The 16,969-nt window shown below is 30.3% G+C and overlaps 1 protein-coding gene across 1 annotated transcript in view; it reads left to right on the forward strand.

Moving 5' to 3' along the window:
* Window positions 1–15,725, forward strand: part of LOC148236813 (uncharacterized) — a 71,623-nt gene extending 55,898 nt beyond the window's left edge. Inside the window, exons 3-5 of the mRNA XM_088182358.1 lie at window positions 10,551–10,824; window positions 13,483–13,542; window positions 15,261–15,725. Coding sequence (XP_088038484.1) covers window positions 10,551–10,824; window positions 13,483–13,542; window positions 15,261–15,472 — 546 coding nt within the window. The 3' untranslated portion in view covers window positions 15,473–15,725. The remainder of the gene's footprint in view (window positions 1–10,550; window positions 10,825–13,482; window positions 13,543–15,260) is intronic.
* Window positions 15,726–16,969: the final 1,244 nt, after the last annotated feature.

Raw genomic sequence — 16,969 nt, forward strand, 5'->3', positions numbered from 1 at the left:
TTTTTAAATCAGCAAATATTTATAAATGCAAATGTAATATTAGAAAAAATCTTTTTCAATCGAATTGAATCAGCAAGACCGGAATAAATATTTGTATGACGCAAAAGTGACAGTCATACCCACGCTTTCAGTCGCGATGACCGAAAGAAGACGCGGAAGATAATCAATGAAACGTTATCTAAAATTACATCAAAACTCCGTTTAGTAAAAAATACAGATTTCAATATATGTATTAAATAATAAAATTACAGTCGGTTCCACGCTCTATAAACAAGGTCGTTTATAAACAAACGACTCGACTTAATCCAATCTACAGCTAAATTTAAGATCATATTTATAGATCAGTAAAACAGTAGGTATGAATTTTGCTGGCACAAATATGACAACTTTGTGATTTACTATCCGTACAAATTGTATCACCTGCGTTCGCCTAATTGACTAATCCGATGCATGTACCAAATATGTCCGAATCTAAAACGCGAATTTATCATGGACCGATTTAAATGTCGTAAATCCAAAAAGTGCTCTAGAAATAAATAGAAATAGTGGGGAGGAGGTAAGCTACGTTAGTTGTTAGTAACGGTTAAATATAGCCGCGGTAGGCGTATAGAAACGTGTGGATGTAGGATTATCATAGTTGAGAGAGCCGATGATATGTGAAGTTCACGAGTGCCAAGAAATATAACTCATGTGAAATAATCTAATGAGATTCTTTACACCTCCACAAATGGGCAGCTATTATTGTGTGGTATAGACCAAATTTACGCCACTTTGATTAATTACTCGATGCTCTTGAATCGTTACTTATATAATATTAATAATAACTATTATTAATAAAGTAGATTTGGTACACGATTTCACTGGCGTTTTGCTATTAATTAGCACATAGACTGTGGTTATCGTTAAATTATTTTAATTTGTCCGCATTAATATTGTGACATAAAAATGTCCATAAGAGCAGTAATCATATCTTAAGTAAATTTATATTACATTGATTAAGTTATTTAATGCTATTTCTCTCTACTGCCTTCATAACCAAATTCGTTTTATTGCAATTCGCATATCTAAATATCTCGTCAGAAAAATGTGACTACCAACATTAAGACTTTGCGCTGTAGATTCAAGAAATATTACAACTTAACTTATAACAAGGACATTCTGTAAACATCATATCGATAAAGCTTTTTGTAAACTTAATTTGAATTCTATTCGCGAATCGTGAGTTTTTTTATATGTTTGATGGCCAATAGCGATTTAATTTTTATTTTTTTGACCAATTATTTCAAAGAAAATAATCAGCATCTTTTGGTGCGCTCCTCGAGCTGCGCATTTACCTTTTGTAAGCTATATTACTTATGTTATTTTGTGTGCTATTTTAGGGGTGGTCAGCCATAATGATTTAGTAATCATGAATAATCATATTATTGTTATTTAACTAGAAGCCGAAGGGGTGTAATATTGAATTTAAATAGACGCTGAAAAGCTAGTAACAGTTTATTCTATAAACATATAATTAACACATATATAGAAAAACGCTAATACCGCTATTCAGGAATCAAAAGGTGGAGTTGAAATGGCAGATCTTGCAATTTCGATAATCTTCGCAGGCGTGTTTACGATGTCCGTGGAGCAGTGGGATTCGTCATGAATATGGCTTATGAAAGTATATTTTTGTCAGCTGTGATTCTATGGAGCCGCAGATCTCCTGGCTCATCTCTGCTGCGGTGACTTCGTCCTTCTGTGACCTAGTGTAACATATTTTATATTGATGGTTTTAGCAAGATCTGGTGAATCGCATATAAAGGTGTTTGTGCGCCTATTGCATCGCTTCTTGGACGTACAAGGTAGAATGTATTATTTAGCGCGCGTCTTTTCCAAACAAATAGTAGTGTTTTTTTAGTTCTAACGGATAATTAACGTTTCGTGACGGATGTAAGTTCTCTCTTACATAGTTTTGTGAATATATTGTTTGTGATCTAACTTGAAAGACGGGTGATCTTTCTTTTCGTTTTTATCAAACACTTGCACAACTTGTGCATGTATTTGAAACCATTATACACATAAATTGTGCTCAGGTCCGTATGAAAGCATTGGCAAAGGAACATTTGCCAAGGGCGTGAAATCCTGAGGGGCGCTCAGAGCGTGAAGTAAAACTTTCTTACGACGAAATCGTGAATTTTGTTAAAACAAAAAGAAGCCGAAATCCGACGATAGTTTTTTACGCAAATTCAACCTATTTCTTATGAAAGTGGTAAGATAATTTATATATGTTCTTTGCAAATTACCGTTTCTAATAAATTCATTTCGGAAAATTGCAATGGTTTTTTGCAGTTAAATAACTTATTTGGAACGATGGATATTTAATATTTAATTGCATTTTTGGACAAATTTCGTTATTTTTTTAACTAAATTATACTAAATAAAAAACTATTTTTTTAAATAAATTCTAATAATCGTATAAATTAACGATTCCATTATGTGTGCGTATTCAGGATCTGCCATATTGTCTCCGAGTGAATATAAAAATAAATTAAGCAGTAAATTGAAATCTATATGTAAATAAAATAATTTGATTAAATAAGCATTTACGAGATATACGCATCTGAAATATATAATTTTAAACATGGGAATTTCAACACTTAAGTTAATATATTGAGGATTATCTCAAAATATACATATATTTTTCGCGCATTATTTGCTTGTAAATCTTAATAAATTAAATTTCGAAAAATAAAGTTAAATTTTGGTGAGTGAAACTAGTATTCACTTAAGAATATGCAAACAAATTTAGAATCAAAAATCAAAATTTATTGTAATATATATTAATACATAACATAATATATTTTATTTAAATATTTATTAAGATACCCATGTCATCAAAGAAAAGGAGCGGGCATCAAGATCGAATAGAGAAGCTAAAAAAGCAACAAAGTAACCAATCAAATTTAATTTTTTTACAAAACTGGCTTTAACAAAATTGTCACCAGAAATTCGCGTAGAACCAGAAACTCGCGTATCTTGTACAGAATACAAAGAAAATATAAATATTATCAAGACTAGTGTAGCCTCTAATGCATTTGGTGAAAACCAAATCGAAAATTCATTGATCACAGTGATCATGTTAATAACTCCAAAGAAAAATAATTACAATATGTTACCGATATTTTGGAAACTTTTGAAGATATTACGAGATATAAGATGAAAATAGAAAATGGATCAAGGGAAGAAAATTCACAATTGAATATGCAATATAAACCAACCACATAAAATATTAACTCTGAAAAAAATAAATCATATTTAGTAAGTCACGACCTGGAACATGCAGTTTTAAAATCATATACAATTACTAATGGTCGGTGTTGCAATAATAAATGGAAACATAAAAATATAGATTTTTAGAAGGTATAAAAAATGGTTGTTTTATTCTTCTAAAACTAAGAAGTTATTTAGTAATTTGGATGGATATAAAAATTGGAAATAATTGAACGCAAATATTTTTCATGAGAACACAAATAATTTCACAACTTGGAAAATATTTGAGAAGGGACTTAGAAAAGATGGTTCAGTTGATGATGTTTTTCAAACCGTATTAAGTAGCGAGATAAAAAACTGGAGACATATTTTAACCACTACTTTGAAATGCATTTTATTTTGCGCTAAAAACATTTGCCATCATGTATTATCATGTAGTCATAATAATAATAATAGAAATAATTGTGGAATAAGTAAATGGAATTTAAAAATATCTTATTCAAGTATTGTACATGTTATACGCATATTTCTGCCAATGCCAATGACAATAGCCACAGCCAAAAAAAGTTTTAATAAATTAAAAATAATCAAAAAATATTTGAGATCATACTTCAGATTTATCGATTAATTGAAAATCAGTGAGTAATTTGAACTTCGATGATGTTATAAATGATTTCGAAAGTTAAAAAACGAGGAAAATAAAACTTAAGAAGTGTTTTTTTATTGCAAATTTAAGTATAAATTTGTACCACAAATAAATGTAATGTTTTATTATAAATTTGTGTTTTAAATTTTCAAACTTTATTTTGTACAAACTAATTTTCTTACAATAAAAAAAGTTCATAATAAAATTAATTCCGTAATTACATTTTTGCCATTAAAAAAATATGACATAAAGTGGCGCCATATTTTATATTTTCCATGAGCGCCAAAATCATTGCTACTGCTCTGATTATGCTATTTAATTAATCCAACTTTTGATGTTAAATTGGTCCTGCAACGATAACATGATTCGTATCGGATCTAGTATTCATTTGCAGAGTTTCTAAATTCTAAAATATTCCAGAACGTAGTATATATGAAATTTAATTCGTACTATTTTCTACTATGAAAAAGTCAGTTTTCAGACCCAAATATTGTCATGAAATGTCATTATATACACTCCAGCAATTTGTTATTTCATATAATTTTCTATGAATAATATTTATCAGCAATATACATTAACTTTCAATTAAAATCACCGTATTACTATAATATCATTAATGAAGAGAAAGAAATATTAATTGGCCGATATTATATATAATACTTCAGGAGCATATGCATATGTATTATATTACACCCCTATATTTATTTACATTTATTCGAACGCCCCTAACGAACTAGAGGTCCTTTTCGTTTATCTAAATATCTACCCACATACGTACAAACCACATTGTGCAAAGGTTTCATCCAGCTAGAGTTCGGGTCCATTTCCTTTAGGGCGTTGGTGTTTGACTTGTAAAAACGTACAGTTTGCGTAAGCGCATGAGCGATCAGGCTCGGCGAGGGAGAGAGCGAGAGAGAGATTGGGGATTGGAAGAAGACATTGTGAGTCCCGGTCCACGGTTCGGTATAATTTAAACTAAATAAACCGAATAAACAAAGCCTTCATTAGTTGGACCTGGGCCGAGCTGCCTCTGATCTTTCCGTTGGCAACCCCCGGCGGGGTCCCAATCATTTTATTTATTTTTCGTCCGCGGTCAGCCAACCCTGATTGCTGCCATGGATCACCGGTCTAAATTTACATCGGAAAAATATATACCTTTGTGACCCTAAACAGGGATTCTTAAACTTTCTATATACTGTAGCGAAAAATTAATTTATGTAAAATAACATTGAGCATATTGACTAATTAACTTTTCATTTGATTTTCGGTGATTTAAAATAACGATTTTTAGGGATGTGATTTGAGAATGAAAATTCGAATATATATTTAGGGAAAATTGTGTCAATATAAATACTTTTAATATTATGGTGAAGAATCGAAAATAAATTTGATAGTATTTTTTTTAGTAGTCCAATGAAATTATTGCCGAGAAAACATTTCAAGTGTTTATAGAAATAAACATATAAAAAACATTAATGTTATAAAATATGTATTCTGATAAACGATTGTGACATATGTATATAGTATTTTTTATGAATAAACTTTGTATGGAGTAGATTTTCAATATTTTTTTCTGTGACCTCGTTTATATTGTCCTCATTCCAAATTGTCGTGAAAATATTATTATATATATTTTACTTTATACAAAATAAAATAATTATCGTTGATTAGTTAAACTGTTTTATTAAAGAGCTTTTATTAAAATAGTGATACATTAACAATATTATTAAAAAACTTTAAAAATATCCTCTTGCAAAAATGACTGATCAGACATTTCTTTATTTCATAAAACATACCCTAATTGTTAAATCATTAAAATCGATTTTTACCATTTTCAAGTAGTTTTAATGTGTTTTTCTATTAAATAAGTTATTTAAAATTGCATGTAAAGTCTCGTAATGAATCAATTAATAATTATAAATTAGGTAAAATATTTATTTGCAATTTTTATAAAGTCTACTCAGTAGTATTTTAATATATCCGCACGTCACACCCTAAATCTGCCTTTTTTTATATTGTTTGATAAATCCGAACTTTGCATTTAAAAACCGTACATGATGTACGGTTCTCGTACTCGCTTCTAAAGCCTAAAAAACCAGGCACGTACGGTGCGATTCATTTCCTTTCGCTCGCTCGCGTGTTAAGTGACGAGAGTGAATGAAAGATAAGGACGTGCGTTATATTGCGTTCCACAGGCCCACTTCTTCTCACTCGCTCTCGTCAGTTAACACGCAAGCGAGCGAAACGGAATGTATCTCACCGTACGCGCAGTTATTAAATTTTTGATAGACCCATATAATGCCTATGTTACAGTGGCAAAGTAGACTGCTGAATTTATTCGTAGTGATTAAAAGGCAGAACATTCATTATATATGCTACCTGTTGTAACAAGCTTTTAACCTCAGTTTATGCAGAAAATGTTAGTTATGTGAAATTGCAGAATTTCAGAAAACTCAAAATTTTCTCAATGCTACTTTTTTACCATAAACGCACATGATATAAAATTAAAAATGGTTGTTTATCAAGGATTATGGTTGTGATCTCTGATTCGCCATTACCAACCAGAGCTCTAAAATTGATGAAAACAATGAATTAAAATAGGAGAGAGGCCAGCAAATAAATCACATGTCAGGAATAATCCTTGCTTATTTTTTTAGAAATATTTAATTTGTGTAATAATTCGATAAGGGGATAATAATGAACAGTAATTTTTTGATAATCTACAAAGCACTATTGAGGAAAAACGAAACAGAACTAAATGTAATCCTGTACCTTAACCACTACCCTCTGGTTTATTCGTAGTTATAAACAATCGAGAAAAAACCACTCTTTTGGCCTCCAATTAATTTTCTATGCTCCGTTTTGAGAAAATTTGGTGACCTCTGACGTCTATCTGTTCTCAAATATAAAAATATTCATTGAATGTAATAAAATTAAATGAGATTATGTGGAGAAATAAAATAATATTAATTAATTCTAGGAACTTTTTAATATCATTTTGTAGTTGATTGGGTAGATTGTGGTTTCCTTTATTGTTTTGTGATTTTCGTACTTCCATGTATTGATTCTGATAATGTGTATTTAAGTAAGCTAATCTTTCTCAATTCATAAATTTGTATAGCACTGACATAGTCTAAAGATCAAAGTTTAAAATTTCCATAGCAAATTTAACGTGATTTAAAAATCATATATATAATTAATTTACTCTATAAATAAACGGTAAATCCACAATCCAACGTGTTTCGAATATCCTTGAGTTATTATTAAAATTCAAACAGGAAAAACTTTTAACTGATTTAATACGGAAAATAAAAAATTGTCATAGTTTGTTGAACGCGGTCGCGCCGCAGCCGTGTGCACGCACCCTTATAATCGTGTTACGATCAATTGCGATTTGCGCTCATTTGCCTGTACGTTTGCATTGAAAATTGCGCGATCGGCGGCAAAAATTCCGGTCGGATGGGTTCCCATTAGAGCCGGAGTCCGTCCTTGACCAATCAACGGCCGTGCCGACATTAATTGCAATGCACTGCAATCGTTTTTTGCACTCGTTCATTCCATGCAAACGAATATCCATTCGACAAACATTTGATGACCGGGCGCGACAAGCATACCGGATCAGTGCACTTTGTGACGTTTTTCGCTAACTTTGTTTAGTGCAAAAGCGAAACATTTTATTGTAGAATTGTCTGCGAATCTCCATATACGTTATTTGTAGAGTAACATAAATGTGGCAAGTAACATGGTTGACTTACTCAGTACAAATTCACCACGTTGTAACGCATTAGGGTTACGCCTGTCAGGTTACAATGAAAGATTTAATAAAATAAATAAATAAATTATAAACTCTGAATACTAAAAACTAATTTAGTACAAATTTATGTGTATGTATGTGATGTTTAAATCCTCTTCTTTCATTCAGTAAAAAACTCCTATAAAATATGTCAATAAAATTTAACTACTTTGCGTCAAACGTATTGTTTAACAAATCCAATTAATTTATAAACTTCCATTGAGGTTGATAAACAGAAACAGAAACAATCTTCTTTACATCAATGATATTTTTATATTTTTCTGTTGCAAATTTCTTCATATAAGTATTTTTATTTAATTGCTTCATTTTAATTTGTTTCATATCAAAATTTCAGATTTGTGTCTGAGCAGTTACAGCACATATATTTCAACACTTTTTATATCGCAAATTAATTGGATGAAAGTATTTTCGTTCAAAGCTGAAATAGATTAATTGGCGATTATTTTATTCGTTCTAAAATAAAATCTTTTTCTTTAAGATCGGAAAACTTATAGCATTCTAAAAAAGTTTATTTTAGTGTTTCTTTTTTTGTAATACGGTGTACAAGTTAAAAAACAACCATTTTTATTATTTTAAAGCACAAAAAAGTTTGGAATGTATTTGTTAAAGATTTATGACCCTTAAACTTTTTTTTTCTCACTGGTTATTGTCCTTCTTATATTTGGTCTCGTGGTCTCAATTTTATTATCACTGTTTTACATCTTCATAATTAAAAATTAGGTTTTTATTATTGTATATAATAATATCATAATAAAATACTAATCAAAATTTATAGTTTTGTAATATTTAACTTATTTTTTTCATTTGGATGTTAGGGTCGAAATAGCGTAATTTAGAAGCCCAGAAGCCGTGGGTTCGAGTCACGGCAGCAGACTCAAATTTTTATTTATAAAAATGTGGTATTTATAAAAAACTGCTTCAGCTGCAAACTGACATTTACTGATTATAAATTATATTATACGGATTAACTTAACTTTTTGTGGATTAACATAACCAGTAGGTACAGATTAAAACAAATAATGAAATATCTGTTTTATAAATAAAGCTTAACAATTTATTATAATCGAATAACATCTTCAAAAAAAATCAGTTTGCAGCCAAATATGCATTATAGTTTACATGAGGTGGTAAAGGATAGCGCAAGAAAAAAATATTGGAAAATTTATCGCTGCACGGCTAAATAAACTCAATATTTTAAGCGATTTTAAATAACCTTGCATATTTTTTTTCAATTATCTGTTTAAATATTTTCAGCGTAACAAATTAAAAATGCGTAGATTATGTTAATCTACTACGTCTACATAGTTTTTCCTGCCATTATGTGACACCAACTATCGCCTGTAAATAAAATTGCTTTAAAAATATCAAAAAACAGTTTTTAATGCGATCTAATCACATAGGCAAGCAAATTACTATTTTTAAAATAATTTTGCTCAGACCATAAAGAAAAGCAAGATACACCCATTTTCCTATACCAGCACTTATTTTAAAGGATTACACCGTAAAAACTAGCACACTTATTTTTTTTAAATTAATTTTCAACAAATAATTACATTTGTTTTATTTCCTGTATTATATAAAATAATGTTTTACTTATATACTTTTTTTTATAAACAATCACCTTCTGATATGTGTATGTACATATGTATATATTGTGCTTCTTCTCAAACATATGTCTAGAAAAATGCAAAATGATGATTTTTATTATTCAATAAATTTAAAAATTTCTCGAGGATTCTCATAAAATATTTTTAATAAATGAAAAATACGAATATTTTTAAATATGCTATAACCGCTTTAATTTGTAAGACAAATTATAATTCAAATATACTAAATTCACAGCTATATTCAGAGCAGGTAGTGATAAAAGAGACAGGGATTTCAACGACGTGTTAAAACCGACCCTAGAAACTATAATTACTTTTTTAAATCATTTATTTTTAACTTTCGCAAACATTTGTCGGTCAATTAAACATTAAGAATCCAAGAATCAATGACTTATGATTAAATTAAGTATAAGGCAAAAATTTGTTTGCCAGCTAAATTTAACAAGAGTAAATGCTGTATAAATAATACGATGTTGCCACTTTTTTGCATAATACTAGGAAAATGTCATGTGATTATCAATTAAACATTCAATAAATATTTTAGTCAGAAGTATAATCATATCACATATAAGAATTTAAAATAAATTAGTAATTGTATAATTATGCATGTTTAAATAAATGCTGCAACATTCTTCGTGTTCTTTAGTATTTTCATTATTAATCATAATATAATTTACATGCATAAAAATTTATTAAATTGCTGTAAATGTAATCGCTTAAAAAAATTTATAATAACACAAATTTAATACATTACTGATTTTTTTGGTCAAATAATTCAGATCAATTTCTCATTTCTCGAGAAATGAGAAACACTATGTACATATATTTAACAAAAAAAGTCCTCTAATTACAGGTTTATTTGCATACAATTTTAAATACGGGCAACGCTAGTAATAATAAAAAGAAAAAGAGTAGTGTTAGTTTATAAAAAAAAATTGAGCAGCTGTCTACTAGTAAAAACATTTTTTTAATAACAACAAACAATGTTAGCTTTATTAATCGATTTCCAAGAATACATAACGCGTGAAAAATATTTACACATCCACGACCTTCGCGATTCATTGGAACGCGTCGATTTTAGCCCAAAACATTGTCGAGTCTAAAGCGAAGAGTCTAAAATATAGGCGCTGACACCCTTGACACATATTATTTCACGCTTCGGAATCGTTTCGCTGTGTAAACACGCAAATCGACTCAACCGAACTAACGATAGAACAATATATTTTTTCAGGTATGGTTCCAAAACCGGCGAGCCAAGTTCCGCAAGCAGGAGAGGCTGGCCCAGCAGAAGGTCTCAATTGGGGGCGGAGGCACTCCCGGAGACGGGGGCAAAGGCGAGCCAGCGACGGGGGCCGTGGGGGGCGGCGGCGCCAACGCAGGCCCTAGGGCGGGCGAACCGCGTCCCGCATCACCCCCGGCGGCCGCGTGTCCCACGCCAGGGTCCACGGCCAGCCTGTCTTCCCATCACTCTTCAAGCGGAGATATAAAACCGCTGAATGGAGGAGGTAATTGTTTTTTTTATAGATATGAGTAGTGATAGTGACGATCGAATCCTTTGTGCTATAATTTAAAACCCTAATTTATTATTATTGCTACCTATCTCCAATTATAAATATCTCCTTTCTCTGTAAATATATTCAGTGACATCGAAAGCTTCCCAAAACTATCACAGAAAAATGTAGTAAAAAAACTTTAATATATTAAAAATTATATAAAACTAATTTATATTAAATTACCCTCTACAATAAGTCGACAAATATTGCTATAAATTATACAACAAAAATTACGGAAAACTATCATCATAAAACAATATTTAGAAATCATGAATTTTATTGTCACTCTGATTTTTATGTATTCTACAATGCATTAATATGAATATGTAAATGTAAAACTGTAATATATCAGCTTCTCAAACGGTCTTATTAGATTTTTTTGGGTTACTTAAGTCGCCGCCGACAATATGTGATATATGGCAATCGTTGCTCCGATAAGTATTTCGCTCATTTTGGAGTACAACAGTGGCAATTAATAACTCGAAACATTTATTATATGCTGGTGACCTGAAAGTATTAGTACAAATTTAGATTCATTCTTTTTACAAAAAGACCTGGACTACCTTACAGTGACAATCGACTTCCTTTCAGCATTGACAAGTGTCACGTTGTTACTTTTCCCAGATTCCATTGCTCGGCGTAATTCTTTTACAGTTTAAGCGGAGGTCCTTCAAGCAGAAATACTTCCGTCGCTGACTTGGGAGTGACGTTCAAGCAGGAATGTCCCATCGAGGATGCGGGGCTCGTGTCACTTAAATAATTTATTGGCGATAAGCGTTCTGTATGATACGCTAGTTTGTAACGCCCTCGATTATAGCTCTATTGTCTAGAATCTAAGTAAAGTACTCCTTGTTATTCAATTTAAAAAATCCAACATTTCTTTATAAGAGGAAGTATGGATCGTATCCGTATTTGTTTCCTGCCTTTTTGCTAAGAGCGTTAGGATACAATTCGTTGCATTCTTGGCGTAGCATCTAGCTAAGGAACAGTCTTGACAACCCGTCAATGCTTGGAGATTTTCGGATGCGAGTTTTAGAGTGCATTGAAGAGTCATGACCGTCTCCCTTATTCTTCCCCGTTGCGGCCAGGATGTCAGCGCTTGAGAACGCTTCTCTTGCATGAGCCATCCAGCTTCTCAATCCGCATATGTTTTACGTGTGCACCATTACTGTTTTTTTTTAATTGTATTATTATTATTATTTGTATAATGAACACACGACGCATTGGAGAAACTTGTCATGTAATAAAAAATAATATTATTTACGCAAATACAAAGATTTTCTGTTAACACTTAAATCAGCTTTAATTTGTATTTTAAAACGGGAAGTTTTAATTTGTATTAATACATTAATATAAAATAATATTTATAAATGCCTTTTAGATAAATAGTAGTGAAAGACAAATATTAAATAAAATATCAATTAGTTTACCATCACTTATACAGATACTACTTTACTTCAATTTTATAAGGTATAATTACCTCTACTAGATTTTTTTGCCTTTCCATGCTATCCATTCATCAATAGAACTCGTGACTTGTGAGTGGTCAAGCAATACATTATTAGATTAAATAGATTATTAATAGCAATATTACCATTTAAGGAGAAATGCTTTCATTGAATTTGTTGTATTACAGCTAAGTCGATATAAATAATTAGAATAATGCATTTTTTGCCGCTATTTTAAATATTAGCATTTTGAATCAATCATTCTGATCTATACAAATATATATAAATGTAGAATCTAGTCTCTTCTCATGTATGTATTATGTATTATACAATAAATTTATTTTTTTATGCGTTTATGCACAGTTGATACTTTAAGAAAGTGGAAAAAAATTAAGATATCTCATTCTGATTAATGGAAATAGTATTTCGTTATCTATTATTTAATTTATATTTTTATATTCATGAACGCTATCAAAAATAGTTTGAATACCTGCGCATTTATTTAACTTTATTGTTTATTTAGTCGTTTGTGAAGTTTTTAATACATTATTTTAAGAATAACTTAAAATTTTTCGTCACTAAACAATAATAGGAGAGTCAAAAATACCATCTTCATTAATTTGCGTCACTGGTGAATTGCAACTGAAACATTAATTTTAATTTAACGCGCTCACCTATTATTTATAAAGTGAAAAATTCGAGTGGGCTGCGTATGTATAGATAGATACATAAATATGGTCTCTATGTTCAAATTCGGAAAAGTCTAGAGATCCTGGCCGCAAGCCAGGTGTAAGAAATACCCGTCGTTGTACAATGTGAAATTCTTAACAAATTGTCGCGTCATATACGTCCATCATGCCAAAGGTTATTTTTTATAATCATGTCCAAAATTCGGCTATTTATAATAAGCAAACGCGCTCGCTTTTAATACACCTGTCTTCGATGATAATATTTTTACGATTTGGCGAGAACATACATTAATCGCGTTGCGATTCTCGGAAATCGCACCGTTTTACTAGTTAAATCGGATAAGCCTGCGTTTACGAATCTCACGTCACAGATTCCATTGACGCAGATTCCATTTCTAGATGTTTATGATTTTCGTCTGTGTACCGTTTCGATGTAAATAATCGCAATAATGACTTTGATTAATTATTTTCAGGCTTCGATCCTCTATTTGCCAAGATGCCCTACAGGGGCACAATCTCGCCACTTTTTCCAAGTTAGTCCCTTATTTTATTAATAATTATTTTTGTAAACAAAATTGCGATGTTCCTTTATATATAAAAATATATGTATATATAAATAAAATGCATTCGATTTCTAAAAAATGGCGTGATAAATCGCGAAGGAATGCATAGGAGTTGGAAAAGAAAAAAAAACACAAAATATATGTATATCTGGAGAAGATCTAAATTTATACGAAGTCGTCATTAGCCGTATGCTCGGTCTCCTTCAAAACATATCGTAATATTACACCCGTCTTCTTGTCGACGATTGATAGTAATTATCGACGTGTTTATATCGCAAAAGTTTTCCGGTAGAACGTGTGATGGATGATTTTGAAGCTCATTTTTCACGCCCACCTAACAAGGAATATACACTGACTTCCTGAAAGCTGAGGGATTAATGTTCGATTTTCAGTTTATACCAATTATATGCCACATAAACATACAAAATATTCATTGCATACCATTTTGGCTCGTTACGATCAAAAGCCACAGCGTTCCGATATTTTTGGATTAATGTTTGATGTTAATTTTATATTAAATTTGTTTACTTAGTGGTATGTTAGAATTATATGTTTTTGTGGTTTAAAAGTGTTACAAGGTCGATTATGCCTAAAACGATCAGAGTCCTTAGCGTCAACTATTTTAAATGGTGACTTTGATACGTATATTTTAAAAAATCGAAGTTATTTCTGATAATATGTGGATATATTTTATTCTGTAAAATATTTGTTGAGTAAGAATTCACAAAATCAAAAATTATGTCTTACCTTATTTATAATAAATCTATGTTATGTTGATTGAATACTTTATTTAGTGAGGCGTTGAGAATATTAGAGGCAGATTCAATAATATATATTTTTATTATATCATAATAATGTTTCCTTAATCTCAAAGATTGTGCAGTAAAAATAATGATTCTAGATGATTTAACTACAGCAGGAAGCCATGAACGATAAAGCATTTGAGCTTTTTTAATAATTGAACCATTATTACGGAAAATAAAAGAAGAAATATGTTATTGACTGATTAAATAAAACACGGATATTAATAATTGTCCTAGTTTTATAATATAAAAAAATAAACATAATAATTAAGTGAATTCAGGATTAAATTGTTAGTATGTATTATACCATAAAGAAAATAAATAATAAAACATATATTATATATTATATTAATATTTACATATATTAATTAGATATAAAAATAAAATAAATATATAATATAAAGCGTAGTCCATAACGTCTCAGACTAATAATTCTGAGGTTACGAGTTCGAGCCCCAGCAGCGGAATTTAAATTTTTGTTTTAAAAAATTGCGCTATTAATAAAAAACGGGCCTTAGCAACAGTGCATCTATTGGATATACATTATATTATGCATAATAATTTATAGTTAATAATATAGTCATCGATTCTTAGACTTTGTCTGGTTGTTAATACTTGTAGGTATTACACGACAAGGGTAGGTAGGTTCTATTATTTTTTTAAAGTCATATCAATACTTAGTCATAAACATGTCATCTTTAGAGATTCCAAAAAGTATCGAAAGAATTGCTTTATGTTGTATGGTCTATTCGCACGTGTGTTTCAAAGCGTGTGGATGCACCTCAAACCAAATTGCATACCAACTGCTTGTATAATTTATCGCTCAGTAAATATTAATTCCGAATTCACCTGTATATAACTGTTATGTATGTTGTACGATTACAGTGAAATTGGGCGACGACTCCCCGCTGAGCACAAACAACAACAAATGGGGGTGCGGTGGAATGGGAGTGAGCGGCGGAGGGCTGTCGGCCCACCACGCCGCCTTCTCGAGCTTGCTGGCCGCCGGGCCGCCTTACTTGCTCGCCGACCAGGTCCCCAGCCTGCCCAACTTGCCGAATCTATCAAACCTGCCAAAACACAACCATCTCTTCTAAGACGACGTTACAGCCCTGAATATATTCTAGTACATGCGTACCAACCGTTTGTTTCACGTTGTTCGGAAAGTAATGACCGTTTATGACTTTGTATTAGTCGTAGAATGACGCGTCTGTGCACGTTACTAATACGCGTCATCCTACGAATATCATTAAAAACAAATATGTGACCTATATAATGTATAGATATATAAAAATAATGAATATTAAACTCTGGTTGATCTAATAATGTATTTCTAACAAGGAATTTCTGTATCCCATATTTTAATTACATTTTTTTGCTATTATATATTTTCATGTTTCAAACCAGATGAGATAAGTACCTCTTTGGATAATTGAAAAACGAGATTTCGCCGACAGGCAAATTTTATTGAGTAAATATGTGGGAAGCCCCCATGCATTTTTTCAGTCTGCCGATTCCCACGCGGAGCAGTTTCTACTTATCTGATTAATATTGATAATAATTTTTGCAATTCTAATAAAAGCATACATATTTTCAAACATCTGTATAAAAAAATCAGATTTAATTTTTAATAAAAGAAGGCTCTATGAACTCTTTTTTTTTAATTTCTTGAAAAATGCAAATTCTCGATTTAATATTTTTCACAAATAGAAACACTAATTATGATATGTTTGTTATGCAAGGTCAATTTTAGAACGAAATATTTGTCATAAGTGATACATTCTTTGATTAACCAGAGTTTACCGCTATTACCCACACAAAATTTGGTTAAAATTTTGTTAATGAAAAATAGTATCTAATTCAGTTTTTTTGTTATTTGATTTTAAACCATAGTTTTGTGAATTTTTGCTCATAAACTGCTATTTCTCTAAAATTAAATGTCCAAGTTATTTGGCTGCTAATATTTTGAATATGTCCTTTCATAAATTACTATTTAAGTTAATATAATTGACATTTGATTTATTGTAAACTATGAGCCTTGAAACGAATTTCAACTTTATTAATTATTATCAGCTGGCTATTGATATTTACACTGTAATAATTTACATTTGTGTTAAAATAATAATTAACATACTCATGAAAATTGAGTTAGTAAAATTTTCTTTGAAATATTTATGCATGAAAATTATTTTTAATATTTAATAAAAAAGTATATGTTTTTTTTTCTTTTCATACGTTAACTATAATTGTTATAGATAAAAACATATGATTAAAAAATATAAATAGAAGCAGTTTGTCAACAAAATTGTGGTTTTTGCTATAAGACAAGATCATCGAATTTATTTTACGCTGTATTATTATTATTACAATTTATTTTATTGTGTTAAAATAGTGACAAACTGATGGATATTGATCTTTGCTCATGTTTAACTTTTTGCCTTAAAATAATTTGCTTGTAAAAATTATGATGATACAATATTTTTTAGTAATAAGAAATGCTTATTAATATAAAACAGTTTCATTTAATTTATTATGAGTTATTTTTAAATATAAAAATAAAACACGGAGCATTTTAGTCTATTAACTATATTTAA

The sequence above is a fragment of the Plectrocnemia conspersa genome, unplaced genomic scaffold (genome assembly GCF_051122295.1).
Source record: "Plectrocnemia conspersa isolate PC_06_02 unplaced genomic scaffold, ASM5112229v1 ptg000003l, whole genome shotgun sequence".
NCBI lineage: Eukaryota > Metazoa > Arthropoda > Insecta > Trichoptera > Polycentropodidae > Plectrocnemia > Plectrocnemia conspersa.